Below are 14,632 nucleotides of genomic sequence, written 5' to 3' on the forward strand. Positions count from 1 at the left end.
ACTGAACCCTCACTTCAGCCCAGCAGGTGGACACTGCTTCCCCATATTTCACAAGAGGAGAGTGAGGCTCAGAGAAATCATACAACCAGCCCCCAGTTATACAGCTAATTATAGCTGAGCTGGATTTTGATGCAAAACCAAGACTCTGGGACCAAAGCCTTGATGCCTTTTCAAGATGATAAAAGGCTCTTAGGAGCTCCTGGGAAATTGAGGCACACAACTTTGCATGCAGTTATATTATATACTAGTGTTCACAAGTGCTGCTAATGGTATAAGACACTGGTGTCCTTCCCCAGGCCTGCTACTTCCACCGCCATCACCCCTTTCCCCAGACACTCCAGGTAGGGGGTGCCATGATCTTCCAACACACTTGGTTTCAGGGTCCCATCTCCTAATTCCCCCAGGGAAGCCTATGACCTCCTCTCCCGCAACACTTTGCCCACACCTGAAATAAGAAGTGAATTCGGGGCTGGACAATAAGGCCTGGGGACCTTTCCTAGAGCTACCCCAGACCCAGGCCTCTCAGACCAGCTGAGGCTGAGCCACCATCCACCCGCCTCAGGGCCTTGGGCTGAGTGAGGGGAGCTGCTGGCCTGGCCCACATTCACCTCTTTAGGCCTCAATCATTAAGGCTGTCCCGCGTGAATGGGGAAATCCCTTTTTCAGGAAGTTGAGAGAAGACATAGTCATTAATAATGGAGATTAGGTGCTAGAGCAGACCGAAGGTCAGAGCTGGAAGAGAAGAGTCCCTCCCGTACATAAAAGTACACCTACCCCACCACCAGCAGGACTTTTCACTCTTACACAGACGTGGACACAAATAAAAACCCAAAGCATTGGAAACGGGTAACTATACATATTTTAATAAGTCAAAGTCTGGAATCCTAAGCCTCAAATGATTCCTTAGAAAACTCCAGAGAAGACATACATTTGAGTACAAGCAGATTCATTGATCCCCATGTATGTTTTTTACGTATACTGAAGGGTTTTTTTTTTGTTTACAGAGGGGAGGGGAGGGGCGGGAGGGGCAGGGAGGGGAGGTGAAGCAAACTAAACTCCTAAGAGTTGGAGGCTGAGTAAGGTTAATGGGAAGTTTCCTAATGAAAGGACACCTTCCATGTTGCTACAAAATGTTTCTTTCTGACTTGCCATCACAGTAACCTGAAATATAGAAAACAAAGCTATTAGTGACAGAAAGATGGGCCCAGTATTCAATGTAGATAGTCACTATCAGGATGGCCTTAGGACTGGTGTTGTTCAAATGCCTCTGTCAGGGGACAGCTAGATGTAGTTGTAATATATTAACATCTTCCAGGTTTTCTGAAACCCTCTGATTTCTCTGGGGGCGACCGGTACGGGCTGAGAGCACAGGATCTGCCGTATAAAGTAGCGTTCTTTTTGTCTTAAATTTGCCTCGTTGCATTTCAAAGAGATGAGGGTACCTCCTCCTGACTCAGGAAGCGAGGGCCAAATCAGCCTGGCCGCGGCTACTCCTTTGGCAGTTTTACGGAACGTTCACTGTGCCCTCTGTCATGTCGCCAGGTAGTGACACAGGGGCTCCAGAGTCACACAACAACCTTGGTTTGCATCTAGCTCAGTTATCTACTGAATATCTTGGGCAACTTTCATAAGTTTTTCTTAGCCTCTGTTTTCTCATCTGTAGAAGGTGAATCATGAGAAACCCTACTTCATAAGGTATATCCAGGATTAGGTGAGATGAGGCAGGCAAGACTTGGCGGGGAGCCCGGCTGGAGTGAAATCCTTTGCCTGCCCTATATTTAGGCTACCCCCAGCTGAAGCATCAAAATCTTATTTATGTGTTTGGTCTGGGTTCATATCCGTTTGGTATAGTGTGGGTTAGCTAGTTAGATGACCAACAGAGAAGTTCAGTTTTGTTCTCTGTTTTCCCTTACAATTTAGCATTACTTTATTTGGATTCTGAAATGCAGGTTCCCATGGGAATGTCTATTTAAAATAAAATGTGCAGTCTCCTTCAGAATGCTACTGGGTTTTAAAGCAAGATTAGCCAAGGGTGATATTCATAAAAAGATTCAATGGGGCTTCCCTGGTGGCTCAGACAGTAAACGATCATCTTGCAATGCAGGAGACATGGGTTCAATCCCTGGGTTGGGAAGATCCCCTGGAAAGGGAATAGCTACCCACTCCAGTATTCTTGCCTGCAGAATCCCATGGACAGTGGAGCCTGGTAGGCACAGTCCATGGGGTTGCAAACAGTCGGACGTCACTGAGCTACTAACTCTCTGGTCTGGTCAGGGAATCTCAAAAAACGTGAGAAAACCAGCTAGTCAACTTGTCTCTCTTTAAGTGTTTACACCAATGGCCACATTCAATGCCCAGCTCTTCACTGGGGCCACTCAATCCCCAAACAATATTAATTTGGTCAGAATGGTTTTTTGGGCAGCGCAGCCAGGAGCAAAATCATGTGACTACACAGTGGGCCTGAGGTAGCAGATAAGAAGGAAGAGACTGTCCCCTTTACTTAACTTTAAGGGCCAGGGTTTTGGATAAAAAGCTTTTTGCCCACTCCTTGTGCATCAGCCCCATGAAAAGGCCAGTGAAAGATCTGGTTATGAAGCATGAAGACTTGGACTCAGAGGGGCACCCAGGTTCCCCTGTTTCCTTCTGCATGCAGATGTATCGCATCTCAGGGCCTGCAGACCCAGGGAGCCTGCTCCCACCCACCACTCACCGTTGTGAGGGATCAGCCGGTACTGCCTGGCCAGGCACAGCTCCTCCTGCCTCTGCCGCACGATTTTCTGCACTTCCGGGGAAAAGCCGCTGGGGTCTCGGGCAAACACGAAAGAGTAGCTGTCAGCGCAGGTGCCATCGAGGTTCAGGAGGCGGCAGGAGTACTGCACGGCAAAGGTCTCGTAGTCCGTGTCAATGATCCAGTGGTCATCGTCTGCAGGGCAGAAAGCCACGGGGACTCTGTATCTCCCTCACTCAGATGTCAGGGAAACTTAGCGCCGGGCCCCAAAAATCAGCCACTTCCCCAAACTGGGTTCAGCAGTTAGGAAGCAGGAGACCACAGGGAGTTCTGACAGCAGTTAGAAAACTGGGACCATGAGAGAGGACCTTGGCCTTCACAGGAAAAACTCCTGGAGTTGGTGGCAGGGGTGGGAGGGACCACATTTGCTTTAATGACTGTTTCTCTCCCTGATGACAAATGTGATCGTATCTTTCATAAGAACAACCAAGAATGTGAACCCATCAAAACCACAGGCTAGACCTGTCTGCTGTTGTCTTCTCCATCTACCCTGACAGCATCTCGTGCCTCTGTGGCTGACGTTGATGGCCACCAACATGTGTGATCCGCAACATAAGCATGTGTCTTTTGCATTGATCTGTATCAGCCAGTTCCCGGTCCTCTCGCTACCCACACTGCCCTCCTGCCTCTCAGTCCACTGGGCGATCTGGTTCATGGCCTTTCTGGCTCCATCCTAATTCTGGCTCGGTGACCTGACTCACTTCTCTCTCGAGGCTGGCAAGAGGGTAGAATCTGCCTTCGGGGCACAAGATGCCCACCTTTTGACATCAGATATTCTTCCTTAGAGAACTGCTCAGAGCTCTCCTGACAGAGGCAGAGTTGAGCCCTTGAAGAATTTAGATTATATTTCTTCCTAAGACTGGGATGTAAGCCATGCAGAGAAAGTGTAAACAAAGGTGGTAAGAAGGTCAACAAAGGCAGGATGGGAAACCACGTTCATAAGAATGTAGGTGAGAGGTTTGCCATGGAGAAAAACAATGGGGATAACACCTTTGTTATCCAAACACCTCACATTTGGTAAAACGTGTCACATCTCTACTTAACATTCTTGTTGATATATAACCATGACCAGGGTTTTCTGAGCTTTTTGTCAGTCAGTTACACTGTGGACACTTGCCATGCTTTCTCAATTATTTTTCACAGCGACTGAAAGTGCACTCTCTCATCCTCATTTTCCAGATAAGAAAACTGAGGCACAGAGAAACTAAATCATTCACCTAGGATCACAAAGAGCAGGACAGAATTGAGCTCCGATCTGACTCTGGAGCCCCCGTGCCTAACCTCTACAGCACACTGTCTCCAGGCATTACGTAAAACTAGGGGCCACAAGGGATAAGAAACAGATGCAAAGCCTCTGTGTCTTCATTCCACACCCAAGTCATGAAGCAAGTGATGATCTCTGCTCTATTTCATGTCCTGTGCTGGAAGAACGCTCAGCTCCCAGCACTGAGGGTGTAAGGGAGATCTCTAATGCTTGCCTAAGTCACCTCTGGGTGTGCCTTTTGGTTCTGAGAACCCCAGGAGTCCCTGCCAAGGAGGGGCTCAGGCTGAGACCAGGCCTTGCAGGAGAGCTGCATCGGAGTGGGTGGTGAGCCCTCTTTTCAGCTCACTGCAGGCCCTCCATGAGGAGGACTGAGCCCTCCTGGATCCTCCAGAATTTCCCAAAGGGCGGGTGTCAGAGGCTGGGGTGGGAAGGGCCAGACATAAGACCGTTCAGGGGTGGCCATGTTCATCTGTTTGATAAGATGCAAATTCTAAAAATTACTGATCTTGTACCCCCTGGTATGGATTTTTATAATCCATTATCAGAAGTTTATCTTTTATCCTAAATAGATCACTTTAGGAAGTTTTGCTGAGTTATTTGAAAAAACTTTTATTATCTCTAGGGATAAAAGCTTTTCCCCTTATTGAATAGTAAGTCCTTTTATATAGTGTACATCAATACTGAATGAGCAATTTGGTAAAAGATAAAATTTCATCTAACACAACTCTAGAGGAAGTCAAGGAGTATGCGCCCTGAGTACATGGGCTACGTGAAAGGAGCTGGCTCACCAAGCTAAGCGTCCCCCTGAACAGGCCCCTGGGTCCTATTTCCCAGGAGAGCTCCAATAATATTTTGTAAAATTGTAAAAGTTGATTGTATTAGGTTCCTGCTGTTTAGGACCATCTAATTTTGACCTGGGAGCTGGAACCCCTGGCTTCTGACACTGTTTCTCACAAACTTGTTTGCATGACCTTGGACAAAGCACTATCTTTTCCCCTCTCCCTACCCCCTTTTTTTGGCCATGAGGCATGTGGGATCTTAGTTCCTGGGCCAGGGATCAAATCTTCACCCCCTGCAGTGGAAGTGAGGAGTTTTAACGGTCACCAGGAAGTCCTAGCACTGCACTGTCTTGACTTCAGTTTATTCATCTGCATATTGAACCCCGTTCAGAGTGGTAACTCTCCATCTTTAAGATTCCATGATGGAACTCCCTGGTGTCTTGGGGGGAATTAAACCCTTAGGTTTAATCCCTGCTGGGTGATCTAAGATCTCACGTGCCATGCAGCTTGGTAAAAAAAAAAAAAAGTGAGATTCCATGATATGCCCCTCTGGCCTGCATTCTTCTCTAGGTACCAAGTAGACTCCAGATTTGAAGCTTAGGAGAAATGAGGAAAAAGTAGAAAAAGCATGTACATGCATGTTCCCACAAATTTGTATCAGGTTAAATTTTAGGATGCTTTTCTGAGAGTCCTTAACACTCTGCTCCTCATATGAGTTTCAGGGCTTGGGAGAAAGGGAAGAGGTCACTGTCACCCAGAACACTGTGGCTGGCTCAGACTCTCAGCACCCAGCACTGGCAGGTAGGGTACCTGGGAGTGAGCCAGGTCCTTTGATGAGAGTCTCTCTCTGAGCCTCTGCTGGGGCACCTAGCAGTCAAGCTGTTTCCGGGATTCAGCCCAAAGAAATGGAGGAAACGCAGCAGCAGCAGCACCAGGCTAAGCGGTGATGTGAGCTGGGTCTTGAGGAGGTGGGAGGTCTAAGCAAGGGGAAGGCCACACACGCTGGTGCTGGCAGGACGGGTGACCGGCAGGAGGTGGTCAGGTGACAAACCCAAGGTCCTTTTGAGCTTGGGCCAGGTTTCTGAGCTGGGAGAGGGGATGGGAGGTGGTGAAGGGGCCTAGCTGCTTCCAGTCTCACCCCTCTAGCCTCCAGCCGCGCTGAGTTCTGGCTACTTACACACGATTCTTCCCTAAGGTGCCCCTGGAGAAGAAACCCAGCCAGTTGGCTATGTATGTCTTCGATCCCCCTCGAGACAGTCCTACTGAACTGACTACTCACTTCCTTTCTGGAGAAAGGACGCTACGCCCCAGTACTTCATCTTGAACTTGGCAGGGTCCTCAGTGTCTGTGAAGGTGCCCACCATGTCTGCACACACGTCCCAGTTACTGCAAAAACCAAGGGGATTCTGAGCCAGGCCAGGCAAAGGGCTTCCTCCCTCCATGCCACCCCGGGCGCTCCCTTCCCGCCCCAGTGGGGATTTGGCGCTCAGCCTGGGGACCCTGCCGCGCAAAGAGCCCCCGCCCTCCCCCACCCCCGCCCCCAGAGGGCACTGACTTTAAGAGACGGACTCGGCCCTTGGCCGTGGCGCTCATGTGGCCATTCTCGTCCACGGAGAACTCGGCGACGATGTTGTCTTGCAGAAACAGGCCCTCGGGGTCCTTCTTGGCCATGGCGTACCAGGTGCCGGCGAACTGGGGAAGAGAGGAGAGCCGGGTTTGGTGTCCGGGAGCGCCTGGCCGGCCTCTGGGAAAGGGGAACGCGGGGCGCCCGGGACACCGGTACCTACGCGAGCCTTGTCGAAGTTCTCCTTGACTCGGAAGCTGCTCACCCGGCAGTCGCGCTCCGCCCGGGCGCTGCCCAGCGCCGCCAGTAGCACCAGCGCCCACACCCACTCCATCTCGCTCGGGAGTCCGCCCTGCGGGAACCGCGCGCCGTGAGCGCCTGGCGGCTGGACCACTCGGCCCTCCAGCACCGGTCCCCAGGCTCCATCTTGCCCGCGAGGGGCCCTCCTCCCGCCAGAGCCCTGGGTTCCCATCCCGCCCGCCCCCAGACCCTCATCACACCCATCCCGGGCCCCCATCCCTCCTGCGCCGGCCCCCAACCCCGCCTGGCCGCCGCTCACTGTCGGGAGCTGCGCGCAAGCCTGGCCGCGGGTCCGAGCGCGCGTGGAGCCAGCAAGGCGAGCTCGCCGCGGGGGCCGCCGGGCGGCTTTATAACTCCGGGGGGAGGGGGTCGCGCTTTCGTAACGGCGCGGGGTGAAAGACCGAGGGGGAGGCGCCGGGGCCGGCGGGCCAGCACTTGCATAACGCGCCCTGACTCACCGCCGCCCGGGCGCAGGGAGGGCGCCTTGGGGCGAGAGCCTCCCCTCCAGCGCCGCCCGGGGCTGGAGCAGCTGCCGCGCGGGGTGGCCTCGGCGGAGCCTCCGGCGGCGGCGAGCCGCGGGCACCAGCCCTGGCCTAGTTACCCGGCGCCCGTGCCAGCGGCCGCCAGCTGCGGCCTGGGGTGGCCTCGGGGCCCTGTTGCTCTGGCTGGAGGCTCGGGTAGGTCTGGCGGGAAGACCAGACCGTGGCCTCCCAGAACGAGGAACATCTGCGATGCTGCCCGGGTGCGTTAGTGCTCGGGCCTGACCGTGCCAAATTGGCCCCTCGGTCCTCTGAGGACTAGTTGTGTAGGAGTTTGGGACTGTTTCCGCCACATAGTTTTTCATTTTATAAAGGGTGTCTTTTACTCTCTTTCAGGGGAGTTGTGGTGCCCTTGGATCAATATTTGTTCTTTAGTTTCAACATCTTTAGAAGTATTAAAACCCTCCCTGTTAAATATTCTCCAGAAACGCAACCCTGGTCAGGACAGGAAATATTTTAGCCACCTCGGTGGTCGCCTACTTAGTCTGTGGCACTTCGCTCAAACCGCTTTGAAACACACCTACCAATTGTTTATGCTGCAGTTTGATTTCAAAGCCATAGTGGCATCTTGTTTTGTTTCCAAACCAGCTAAGGTGAATTGACTGTGAGCGGAGGGGAGGGGGAGGGGAACAAACGTCTGTGACGTCAATGGTCAATTAAGTCGAAATGCTGTGACTGGTTGTGTGATTTTGCCCAGTGGCACAATTCAGGGCCATGTTTTTCTCTTTCCATTCAGTTAGAGCTCCTCTAATCTGATCCAAGCAGTCGGAAGACACAGCTTTGGACTGAAGGAGAATTAGGGATAGGGCAAAGAGGTATCACCTTTTTATAAGATTCCTTCCATCAGTTCTGGCCCAAATTGGAAAAGGCCAAGATGAATTTGGTCCATTTTGCTACCGCCAGACCTGAAATAAGAGAGGGTGGAGGTGCAGGAGGGTGGCAGCCAAACAGAGAAATAAAGAGTTGATGGTCTTTGCAGGGCGCTGGGAATACTTCTGAGCCTCCTGAAAAAAAATACCTGTGGCTCCTGCCACCTTCCTGTGACCCCTTGGGCCTCTCCCTGCCTGATGGTCTGCTTTCACTTTCCACCTTCCCCCCCACTCCTGTTCTACATTTGAGTCTGGAGGTGTCTCTGGAGTGCCAACCTTGATGCAATTAACTCCTTACTGCCTCCTCCTTTCTGCTAAGAAAGCCCTGTTTCAGGCCTACTAGCTAACTAGGAGCTCTTTGGTGGGGTCAGTTTTATCACAGGATGTATAATCCCAAACAGAACTGCACCTGGTTCAAAATTGGGAAAGGAGTATGTCAAGGCTGTGTATTGTCACCCTGCTTATTTAACTTATATGCAGAGTGCATCATGAGAAATGCTGGACTGGATGAAGCACAAGATTGGAATCAAGATTGCCAGGAGGAATACCAATAACCTCAGATATGCAGATGACAGCACCCTTACGGCAGACAGCGAGGAGGAACTAAAGAGCCTCTTGATGAAAGTGAAAGAGGAGAGTGAAAAAGCTGGCTTAAAACTCAACATTCAAAAAATTAACATCACGGCATCCGATCCCATCACTTCATGGCAAATAGATGGGGAAACAATGGAAACAGTGACAGACTTTATTTTTCTTGGGCTCCAAAATCACTGTAGACAGTGACTGCAGCCATGAAATTACAAGATGCTTGCTCTTTGGAAGAAAAGCTATGACAAATCTAGACAGTGTTTTAAAAAGCAGAGACATTACTTTGCCAGCAAAGGTCTGTGTAGTCAAAGCTTTGGTTTTTCCAGTAGTCATGTATGGATGTGAGAGTTGAACCATAAAGAAGGCTGAGCACTGAAGACTTGATGATTTGGAACTGTGGTGCTGGGGAAGACTTGAGAGTCCCTTGGACTGCAAGGAGATCAAATCAGTCAATCATAAAGGAAATCAACCCTGAATCTTCATTGAAAGGACTGATGCTGAAGCTGAAGCTGTAATCCTTTGTCTACCTGATGCAAAGAGCGACTCATTGGAAAAGACCTTAATGCTGGGAACCGTAGAAGGCAGGAGGAGAAGGGGACAACAGAGGACGAGGTGGTTGGATGGCATCACTGACTCAATGGACATGAGTTTGAGCAAGGTCTGGGAGATGGTGAAGGACAGGAATACCTGACGTGCTGCAGTCAATGGGGCTGCAAAGAGTCGGACACGACTGAGCGAATGAACAACAACAACATAATCCCAAACAGCTCCAATAAGGTCTGCTTCAGAGCCACTCCTGCAGGGACACTGTGTGTGCCCATACATGTAGTCATTCCCTGTGCTCCCTAGTTATAGGTAGGGTCTCTTTGTATCTCCTGTCCAATGTGTGGTTCCCCTCCTTGACATTCCAAAATAGAGGTCTATCCACCTCTCCTCCAGTACCTCCAGTGCTGGAGAGCTCCTGGCTGAGCCCAGTTGCCTTTGGACTGTTATGACTGCCAGAAAAGTTCTCCCAATACTCCCAGCCCTTGACAAATGTTTCTCCCAGAATGATTCTCGTGATCCTTGCTTATGCTGTATGAAAAATAAATATAGGGGATTTCAATGCATTTTTACAGGGATTGTTTTTGCAGCAATATGTTTTAATGTATTTGTTTGATGCTTAAAAGTTGATATAACTGTTCTTCTCCCCCACCTCTCTCTCTTTTAATGATATATCGTAACCCTCGGTGTCCCAGATACCAGCAAAGAAAAACAGTTTATTTTGGCATTCTGTCTCGAATTTCTTCATGATTACAAACATGTGAGTAGAGGTCAACTGGTGTTTTTAACTTTGGTTCTTTGAAAGCTATCCTCATAAAATATTTTTTTTCAAATATGCATATATGTGTGTATAAGATCCACAGGAAAACTGTTCACAGTGATTACCTGTGTGATAGGATTAGGGATATTTGAGAGTTAATTGTTGATTTCTACCTTTTTAAACAATTTTCTAAATTTTCTTAGAGTGAAAATATTTAATCAAACAAATACTCTTTTTGCAGACTATTTTCTTCTAGAAGTAAAATTATGGTCTAAATTACATCTTGTGGACTGTATATAATATACACAAAAGTTCGTTTTCTTATCTACATCATGGAGAGTCAGATCATATTTCCCACCTTGGTATGCATCTCACCCCCAACTTTTCCACAGGATTTATCAAGAGATTTACACAGAGTAGATGCTTGATCAGTAGATATTGACTTAATTTGTTTTACTGAAATCAGTCACTTTAAGTCAGCTTTATAAAATATGTATTTAAAAAGACCCAGTCAGAGGTCAGTCTTTCTAAAAAGTAATTTCCCGTATTTATTAATTGTAGCAGGGAGGGCTCGCTGTCCTTTCACCAAAAAGTTTTCACTCCCCTTCCGTGGGGGCTGGAGTTGTTGCAAAGAGACCATCCTGCCAGAAGACAAGCTCCCTACCCCGCCACCACCCAACTTCCTACAGTTCTATAAGGCCACATGCCTATGTTCTGGTCAATGGAATGTAGATGAAAGTGCTATGAGTCATTCCCAGATGGGGCTTTTAAAAGCTGCCTATCTAATAGTTAGTCTTTGCTGTCTTCCCTCATCTGCAGGCTGGTGAAGCCTCTCAGCCTGAGGACCCCACCCATGATTAACTTTATGTGAATGAGAAATAAACTTCCATTTGATTAAGCTGGTGAGATTGGGAGTTACTGTAACAGGAGCTGGTGTTACCTTAACTAATACAGCAGCAAGTCATTAACTCCTAGGAAATATTGAAAATGTTTTGCTGTAGTTAAAAAAAAGGACGAATGTGAGAAATTTGTGTCCTTAGCCTCATAAGAATTAAGCATGTCCAACCAGCTCCATTTTGTGCAAACTGATGTTTATATCCATATCTTAACAGAGAAGCCAAGAGAAGTTATAAACAAGGAAGTCGGGTAGCATTTATCTTCTGACTGCATTTAAAAGATGCCAAAATAATTGGTGGGAAAAAGGACAGTTTAGCCAATGTTTTCAGGAACAAAGAGTCAAACTAATTTTTTTTAATAAGGACTTTTCCCCAGGGGTTATAAAGCCATCAGTCAGTTTCATCAATTTAGTTGAAAGTAACATGGATTCCACCATATAAATTATCTGAGATACCTGGCATACCCATCAATTAGGTGCAGGCAGAAACTGTCATGAGAGCAAATGTGCCAGGTGAGAGGGACCTTTGCAGGTTGACTACTGGGATGTGCCTGAGGTCATTGCTATTAGGGGGTGTCTTTGAGTGATGCATAATGGCAGGAGCAGAGAATTTGGCTAAAGTGGAGCTGAAGAGTGGGTCCAATATGATGATTCAAAATGCACTTGGTTAATCCAGCATATTATTGTTAGTTTTATGACAGTACTTCAACATTATATGAATGTTATTAATACTTTGGCTGTTAAATAAGCATTGCCTCCTGCAGAAATAGTTAAGTGTAGTGGAGAATTTTGGAGAAGGCAATGGCACCCCACTCTAGTACTCTTGCCTGGAAAATCCCATGGATGGAGGAGCCTGGTAGGCTGCAGTCCATGGGGTCGCGAAGAGTCGGACACGACTGAGCGACTTCACTTTGACTTTTCACTTTCATGCATTGGAGAAGGAAATGACAACCCACTCCAGTGTTCTTGCCTGGAGAATCCCAGGGATAGGGGAGCCTGGTGGGCTGCAGTCCATGGGGTTGCGAAGAGCTGGACAGGACTGAGCGACTTCACTTTCACTTTCTTTCCCAAGCACCCTCACCTGTAGCCTGTGAGAACAGCCTTAAAAGCTTTGTTTATGAATGAATGAATTTCTTTAATATCGTTGTAGATACTTTAGAAAAATCGGGTAAGCAAAAGAGAAGGAAAAAAATTATTATATTGAATTCCACCACTTTGGAATAATCACTGTTAATATTTCTTAGGTATACTTCCATATATTTTTATGTGTATGTGGAATCATACTGCAATAGGATCTTGCAATTTACTGCACATCATAAATATCTGTCCGTATCAGTAAACAGAGCTTTACAATAGGATTACTCATTAATGTATGGTTTCTTATTTTATGACTATAATGCCACTTATTTACTCAACCTCATATTACTGAATATATAGGCTATTTCTAATCTTTTCCTTTTATAATTGTGCTTTTGGTGAATGCCCCTATAACTACATTAATCATATACATCCTTAGTTACTTTTGTAAGATAAATTTATAAAAGCTGAATTGCAGGGTCAAAGCTTATACACATTTTTAGGATACTTGATAATAAACCAAATGCAATATAGCCTCTTAATCTGTATCCTAATATCCAGTGTTTCTTTTCTCCAATTGACCTTTTTCAGTTCAGTTCAGTCGCTCAGTCGTGTCTGACTCTTTGTGACCCCATGGACTGCAGCACGCCAGGCTTCCCTGTCCATCATAAACTCCCGGAGCTTACTCAAACTCATGTCCATCGAGTCAGTGATGCCATCCAACCATCTCATCCTCTGTCGTCCCCTTCTCCTCCTGCCCTCAATCTTTCCCAGCATCAGCTTTCCAATGAGTCAGTTCTTGGCATCAGGTGGCCAAAGTATTGAAGTTTCAGCTTCAGCATCAGTCCTTCCAATGAATATTCAGGACTGATTTCCTTTAGAATGGACTGGTTGGATCTCCTTGCAGTCCCAGGTACTCTCAAGAGTCTTCTCCAACACCACAGTTCAAAAGCATCAATTCTTTGGAGCTCAGCTTTCTTTATAGTCCAACTCTTACATCCATATGTGACTACTGGAAAAACCATAGCTTTGACTAGATGGACCTTTGTTGGCAAAGTAATATCTCTGATTTTTAATATGCTGTCTAGGTTTGTCGTAGCTTTCCTTCCAAGGAACAAGCATCTTGTAATTTCATGGCTGCAGTCACCATCTGCAGTGATTTTGGAGCCCCCCAAAATAAAGTCAGTCACTGTTTCCATTGTTTCCCCATCTATTTGCCATGAAATGATGGGACCAGATGCCATGATCTTAGTTTTCTGAATGTTGAGCTTTAAGCCAACTTTTTTTACTCTCAAGAGGCTCTTTAGTTCTTCACTTTCTGCCATAAGGGTGATGTCATCTGCATATCTGAGGTTATTGGTATTTCTCCCAGCAATTTTGATTCCAGCTTGTGCTTCATCCAGCCTGGCATTTCTCATGATGTACTCTGCATAGAAGTTAAATAAGCAGAGTGACAATATAAAGCCTTGATGTACCCCTTTCCCTAGTTGGAACTGGTTTATTGTTCCATGTCCAGTTCTAACTGTTGCTTCTTGACCTGCATACAGATTTCTTAGGAGGCAGGTCAGGTGTCTGGTATTCCCATTTCTTCAAGAATTTTCCACAGTTTGTTGTGATCCGCATAGTCAAAGGCTTTGGCATAGTCAGTAAAGCAGAAGTAGATTTTTTTCTGGAACTCTCTTGCTTTTTCGATAATCCAGTGGATGTTGGCAATTTGATCTCTGGTTTCTCTGCCTTTTCTAAATCCAGCTTGAACATCTGGAAATCTATGGTTCACGTATTATTGAAGCCTGGCTTGCAGAATTTTGAGCATTACTTTACTAGTGTGTGCTGCTGCTGCTAAGTCACTTCAGTCGTGTCTGACTCTGTGCGACACCATAGACAGCAGCCCACCAGGCCCCGCCATCCCTGGGATTCTCCAGGCAAGAACACTGGAGTGGGTTGCCATTTCCTTCTCCACTAGTGTGTGAGATGAGTGCAATTATGTGGTAGTTTGAACATTCTTTGGCATTGCCTTGCTTACTGATTGAAATGAAAACTGACGTTTTCCAGTCCTGTGACCACTGCTGAGTTTTCCAAATTTGCTGGCATATCGAGTGCAGCACTTTCACAGCATCATCTTTTAGGATATGAAAGAGCTCAACTGGAATTCCATCACTTCCACTAGCTTTGTTCGTAGTGATGCTTCCTAAGGCCCACTTGACTTCGCATTCCAGGATGTCTGGCTCTAGGTGAGTGATCACACCATCGTGGTTATCTGGGTCACGAACTTTTTTGTATAGTTCTTCTGTATATTCTTGCCACCTCTTCTTAATATCTTCTGCTTCTATTAGGTTCATACCATTTCTGTTCTTTATTGTGCCCATCTTTGCATGAAATGTTCCCTTGGTATCTCTAATTTTCTTGAAGAGATCTTGTAGAGATGAACCTTCATGTCATTTCTTACCCCTAAGAGTTTGCAGGGTTCAGAATCCCCAGCTAGACTTTGAGGGCCCAGTAATCTGGGCCCGCCCGTACCTTTCTGGTTCCTCTCCCATTAGTCCCCTTGTTACTCCACCCTCCATGCCATTGCTTCTGCCATTACCACCCCCTGGCTCACACGTGGACTTCTTCTCTATTTCCATCTACTCTAAACATGATTCCATATCCATATCACATAAAGTCTC

General features: G+C 47.3%; 1 protein-coding gene across 1 annotated transcript; it reads right to left on the minus strand.

Moving 5' to 3' along the window:
* Positions 1 to 836: 836 nt before the first annotated feature.
* On the minus strand, positions 837 to 7,087 carry RBP4 (retinol binding protein 4). The gene is made up of 6 exons (XM_019953064.2): positions 6,955 to 7,087; positions 6,619 to 6,747; positions 6,387 to 6,523; positions 6,111 to 6,217; positions 2,711 to 2,923; positions 837 to 1,161 (listed from the first exon to the last, which is right to left on the minus strand). Exons 2-6 carry the CDS (start codon positions 6,727 to 6,729, stop codon positions 1,124 to 1,126), a joined length of 606 nt encoding a protein of 201 aa, XP_019808623.2. The 5' UTR covers positions 6,730 to 6,747; positions 6,955 to 7,087; the 3' UTR covers positions 837 to 1,123.
* Between the last annotated feature and the right edge of the window lie 7,545 nt (positions 7,088 to 14,632).

Source organism: Bos indicus, chromosome 26, assembly GCF_029378745.1.
Source record: "Bos indicus isolate NIAB-ARS_2022 breed Sahiwal x Tharparkar chromosome 26, NIAB-ARS_B.indTharparkar_mat_pri_1.0, whole genome shotgun sequence".
Classification (NCBI taxonomy): domain Eukaryota; kingdom Metazoa; phylum Chordata; class Mammalia; order Artiodactyla; family Bovidae; genus Bos; species Bos indicus.

Bases quoted from the DNA above. Each gene is read 5' to 3' on its own strand.
- RBP4 (XM_019953064.2), bottom strand. From the start codon at position 6,729: ATGGAGTGGGTGTGGGCGCTGGTGCTACTGGCGGCGCTGGGCAGCGCC. The intron at 6,524-6,618 runs GTAGGTACCGGT...TCTCTTCCCCAG, and splicing joins AGAACTTCGACAAGGCTCGC to TTCGCCGGCACCTGGTACGC. The intron at 2,924-6,110 runs GTGAGTAGTCAG...TCTGCCCTGCAG, and splicing joins GTCCTTTCTCCAGAAAGGAA to ACGATGACCACTGGATCATT.